The sequence below is a fragment of the Sinocyclocheilus rhinocerous genome, unplaced genomic scaffold (genome assembly GCF_001515625.1).
Source record: "Sinocyclocheilus rhinocerous isolate Xijiao unplaced genomic scaffold, SAMN03320098_v1.1 scaffold159, whole genome shotgun sequence".
Lineage (NCBI taxonomy): Eukaryota > Metazoa > Chordata > Actinopteri > Cypriniformes > Cyprinidae > Sinocyclocheilus > Sinocyclocheilus rhinocerous.
This window is the reverse complement of record NW_015666558.1, coordinates 224,119-230,265: the sequence shown is the minus strand read 5'-3', so window position 1 is coordinate 230,265 and position 6,147 is coordinate 224,119. Positions and strand designations below refer to the sequence as shown.

The 6,147-nt window shown below is 28.3% G+C and overlaps 1 protein-coding gene across 1 annotated transcript in view; it reads left to right on the top strand.

Annotated features, from left to right (window-relative positions):
* Positions 1 to 6,147, top strand: part of LOC107732754 (leucine-rich repeat-containing protein 20-like) — an 11,821-nt gene that overhangs the window by 2,560 nt on the left and 3,114 nt on the right. The window contains exon 3 of the mRNA XM_016544174.1: positions 2,222 to 2,447. Coding sequence (XP_016399660.1) covers positions 2,222 to 2,447 — 226 coding nt within the window. The remainder of the gene's footprint in view (positions 1 to 2,221; positions 2,448 to 6,147) is intronic.

Here is a 6,147-nt window from a genome sequence, read left to right as displayed (position 1 = left end):
CAAAAATAATATGAGTAACAGGCTCACAGCCTAATAATTCAATAGTGTATTAGACATTTTCAACAAACATATTGTACTAATTTTGACATTTAGGCACTTTAGAAATTGTGATTTAATACACTACTAGTCAAAAGTTTTTGAACAGTGAGATTTTTAATGTTTTTTAAAGAAGTCTCTTCTGTTCACCAAGGCTGCACTTTATTTCATCCAAAATACAGCAAAAGCAGTAAAATTGTGAAATATTTTTACTATTTAAAATAACTGTTTTCTATGTGAATATCTGTTAAGATGTAATTTATTTCTGTGAATTTTCAGCATCATTACTCCAGTCTTCAGTGTCACATGATCTTCAGAAATCATTATTTAAACATTAAAACATTATTATCAATATTTAAAACAGTTGAGTACAGTTAAGTTTTTTCAGGATTCTTTGATGAATAGAAAGATCCAAAGATCAGCATTTATCTGAAATAAAAAGCTTTTGTAACATTACACACTATTCCATTCAAAAGCTATTTTTTGGGGGGAGGGGGGAAGGAAATTATGGAAATTAATACTTTTATTTAGCACGGATGCATTAAATTGATGTTACAAATTAATGTTAAAAAGATTTCTATTTCAAATAAATGCTGTTCTTTTGAACTTTCTATTCATCTGTGAATCCTGAAAAATAAAATGCATCACAGTTTCCACAAAAATATTGTGCAGCACAACTGTTTTCAACATTGATAATAATCAGAAATGTTTCTTGAGCAGCAAATCAGCATATTATAAGGATTTCTGAAGGATGTGACACATATATATATATATATATATATATATTATATATATAACTGTTTTAATTAATTTGTTTATTTATTTATTTTTTAAATCTTCATTCCTATTTTCTACATGGAAAGTTTTTATTGATTATTTTTATTTATTTATTTCTTAATCTTCATTCTTATTTTCTATATGGAAAGTTTTTATTGTATATTTTTATTTTTTTATTTTTTAATCTTCATTCTTATTTTCTACATGGAAAGTTTTTATTGTATATTTTTATTTTTTTATTTTTTATTTTTATTTTTTTAAATCTTCATTGTTATTTTCAACATGGAAAGTTTTTATTGATTTTTTTTATTTTTTATCTTCATTCTTATTCTACGTGGAAAGTTTTTATTGTATATTTATTTTATTTTATTTTTTAATCTTCATTATTTTCAACAAAATTCTAATAATATTTCAACATTTTTACTGTATTTTTGATCAAATAAATGCAGCCTCGGTGAGCAGAAGAGACTTCTTTCAAAAACATTACAAATCTGACCTAAAACATCTGAATGGTAGTTTACATGTTGAAGTATAAAACACTAAATATTTGAACTTTATTGCAAAATATGAATCAAATCAAATATAAAATATTTAAAAGTTTCAGAGTGACTGACTTGGTTACTTCATGCACAGTGCCTCATGGGAGATTCTTCGATTGCACAGAATATACTGTCCTACACAGACTACATTATAAGCACGATTTTTTTTATTTTTTATCTTCATTCTTATTCTACGTGGAAAGTTTTTATTGTATATTTATTTTATTTTATTTTTTAATCTTCATTATTTTCAACATGGAAAGTTTTTATTGTATATTTAAATTTTTTTTTTTTAAATTTTTTTTTTATTATTCTTCATTGTTATTTTCTACATGGAAAGTTTTTATTGATTATTTTGATTTATTTTTTAACTCGGCATCACCAAATCGGGTAATATTAGTTTTTTTTCCAAGATGCAGGGCTGTGTAATTGCAAAAAAAAAACACCCTATTGTTCCTCATGGTTTATTTTATCATTTTTATTGTTACTATTGATGGACTGTTTAGTTCAGCCTGTGCTCAGTAGATGGTGCTATTGTACTGAGAAGCTCTAAATCACATATTTGCTTGATTTTGACCATTTTCCAATTTATCAAGTGATATTTTCCTTAAATCATCATATCAGTCATTTAATGCCAAGAGTAAGTAAACCTAAATGTCAATCAGCGGCATTGTGAAGCCCAACACTTTGATTGTCCACACACACATCAAGAGCCTGCAAATGACTTATATTTACGGTAGGAAATTTGCAAAATATCTTCATGGAACATGATCTTTACTTAATATCCTAATGATTTTTGGCATAAAAGAAACATCAATAATTTTGACCCATACAATGTATTGTTGGCTATTGCTACAAATATACCCCAGCGACTTAATATATATATAGATGGTTTTGTTGAAGTAGGGTTTTCTCGTTTCGCTGTAGAGGTGGATCTGCAGGGTAACGTCCTCACAACGCTGCCGGAGGCGGTCGGAAACATGCAGCACTTGATCAGCATCGATCTCTCCAGAAACAAGCTGAGGGTTTTCCCCGAGCGCCTGACGGATGTGAGCAGCCTCCAGCACATCAGCGTGGAGGGGAACCAGATCACAGGTGACCGGACGTACAGTATTAACTAGATGCACTATAATGCTATAGCTCACCCTGACACGAAGTGTCACACTGTTTCCGTAATGTTTCCAGATTTGTGATTTGCAGCATTCCAAACCTGCATGACTTGGAATGACATGATATGGGAGTTCAGCATAATATCCAATCTGCTCTAGTGTTATTTTAGTATTATTTATTTATTTACGTTTTAGTCATTTTGGCTTTTTGTCATTTTTACTTTTTTAAAGATATTTATACTAAATATATATATATATATATATACACACAACCATATCAGTATTTCAGCTTAAATTTATTTTATTTCAGTTAGTTGTCACATTTCTAATTATTCTAGTATTACTATTTTTAAATTAAAATTTAAAATTATTTATTAAGTTGTAGTAATTTTGTTAAGGGCTTTTTGTATTTGTTCTTTTTTTTGTTTTTTAAAGAAGAATATTTCTATATATTTAATTAATTATTTAATAATTTTAGTATTTCAGCTTAAATTTATTTTATTTCAGTTAGTTGTCACATTTCTAATTATTCTAGTATTTATTACTATTTTCTTAAATTTATTTTATTTCAGTTAGTTGTCACATTTCTAATTATTCTAGTATTACTATTTTTAAATTAAAATTTAAAATTATTTATTAAGTTGTAGTAATTTTGTTAAGGGCTTTTTGTATTTGTTCTTTTTTTTGTTTTTTAAAGAAGAATATTTCTATATAATTAATTAATTATTTCATAATTTTAGTACTTCAGCTTAAATTATTTTGCATCGTTTCATTTATTATTATTTCTGTTAGTTGCCAAAGCCACATTTGTAATTTCTATTTAAATATCTTCACCTAATATTTTATTTTATTTTATTTTATTGTAGCTTTATTTCAGTTACTAAAAAACTATTTGTAATAGTTCAAATTTTTTAAGTTAGTCATAACATAATAATATAAGTTTAAGTTAGCAATAATATAATAATAATAGTTTTAAATAAATATTTTTTTATAAATAAATTTTTTTATAAAATCTATTTATACATTATATATATATATATTCTATGTCCGTTTTCATACATTTATTTTTGGGTAAATTTTCTGTTTAATTACATTCCAAAAGTGTTCTAACAGTGACAAACACTATAACAAGGCAACAAGGTAATTAACTCTCATTAGGCCCGTCATTCATACTGAGTTTTTAAGAGAAAACTGATGGACAGATCGGCGCTTCTTGCCTGAAATCACACATTTATGCAACACACAAATACATCTGTTTTATGTAAGGACAGAGGTACAAACACACACACAGGGCCGGATTTACGCATTATTTACATCCAGGTGGGGCTCAAACACAGTGAAGAGATATATAATATTTTGTTATACTATGGGCTATCTACAACAGTAAAAGAACCAAAAACCCCAGAAGACATTGAGCAAATAAATATAACAAACAATAGGGTAAAAAATGGAAATATTTCCATGTCTTCCACCTTTTTTATGTAGGCTACGGAAATCACGCTTTCTTTCTCCCGTTCTCTCTCACACACGCAGAGACGCGAAAAGAAACTTCTTGTCAGCGCTGCACCGCGAATTTATCAATAAAATAGTTTTGCAGCTGAAAAGCTACATGACATTTCTCAGTAGCGAGGTTCTTGAAGCAGTTTAACTTAAAGATTCGCTATTAGTAGACGCTGCTGCTGAGAGACGCACAGACGCAGGTATTCACACGCGCTTAATCTCTCTCTCTCCCTCTCTCTCTCTCTAATAACCGCAGCATTAGACTGCATTAATAACTGCGTTAGCCTGCATATCAATGGCTCAAGCCTCCGTTATTAGCTCTAAAATGACGTTTTGGAATTTGCAACGGAAGGTTTGGGATGAAAACTAGACATATTTAAAAACTAATAAAAATGACAAAAACATGCAAAAAAAAAAAACTAAAATAAATGAAAACAGAAAATATAAAAATAAAAACTAATTCAAAGTAATAATAAAAACCATAATAGCATATCTGTGATACTAAAATAACCATGTTAGAGATACTGTAATGAAAACCATGTTTGTAAAACAATTGAATCATCATATATAATTACAATTTAAATAATATATTATTTTTGCATCACATTAATGAGCTTGTGCTTAATTCTCATGACCATATTGTCACAATGCAAATACAAACTACAAGAACTGAATGGCTTTCAAACCAACCAAACTCGTCAAACGTTTCTTCTCAAACTAAGTGTATATTGTTTTTCAGACGATGTCAGAAAGTTTGAGGCAGAACCGAAACTCTCAAAGTTGTTTAGAATTAGATTGAAAGTTCTGTCGCAGTGAATCATGATGTGTTAAGTGCATCTGCACATTTCATTACTGTCAACACAATTCAAACCCACCCAGTGCTTCTGGATCTATTAAAAAATGCATGTTTGCATTAATAATTCATTTAAGACGGTGCACAAGCTCACTGTCCACAAAACAACAACTTCTGATTTCCACACGAACGAATCCGCTTCTGGTCAGAGATCAGCAATATTCAAGCAACGCTGAACATGCAATCAAAGCCAAAGAGAGAAATTATTTAAAATACACTCCATATTGTGATAATCGGAAACTAAGTAATATGAATTTAATATTTTATCCAGTGCATTAAGACATATAGTACTGTACTGTTTAAAGGTTTGAGGTTGGTAATGTTTTTGAAAGAAGTCTCTTCTAGTCACAAAAGCTGCATTTATTTGATCAAAAATACTTTAAAAATTTTGAAATATTTTTATTATTTAATACAGCTGTTTTCTATGTGAATATCTGTTAAACTGTAATTTATTTCTGTGATGCGCAGCTGAATTTTCAGCATCATTTCATTTTGTAAGGAAATCAACACAGAAATGTGAGTTTACATTACATACAATATTAAGTTAATTTAATAATCAACATTATTATGAAAACTCTTTAAATTTTTTTTTTGTAAATTTGGGTTTAGAAACTAATATTAGTATTTTATATATTATAAAATTAGTTTTTTAGTATTCAGTTCCCAGCATGCCTCGCATAGGACTAGATAAGGAGAATAAATGCGAAGTTAAGTATTATTTAATGTGTTTTCAGTGAAGGGAAAGACCATAGTGTTATTTTTAGATTGTAATAAACATGACATTTTAGACCGCAAACGCTGTTTGTTAAATGCATTCATGTAAAAACCGATGTTGCCATCTAATCTGATCTGTACTATTCATTTCTACAGGTTTAAAACATTTCAATGAGGAAAAAAATATGAAGTGCATGTTTTAGCTTATGAGAAATTAATCACAGGGTCTGTATCTGATCTCTATGCATTGCTTTGTTTTTGTAAAGTGTTTTTCTTAATGAAGTAAACATTTGTGACACTGGACCACAAAACCAGTCATAAGGGTCAATTTTTTTAAATTGAGATTTATATATGAATATATACTGAATAAATAAGCTTTCCATTGATGTATGGTTTGTTAGGATAGGACAGTATTTGAAAATCTGGAATCTGAGGGTGCAAAAAAATCTAAATATTGAGAAAATCACCTTTAAAGTTGTCCAAATGAAGTTCTTAGCAATGCATATTACTAATCAAAAATTAAGTTTTGATGTATTTACGGTAGGAAATTTACTAAATATCTTCATGGAACATGATCTTTACTTAATATCCTAATGATTTTTGGCATAAAAGAAAAATC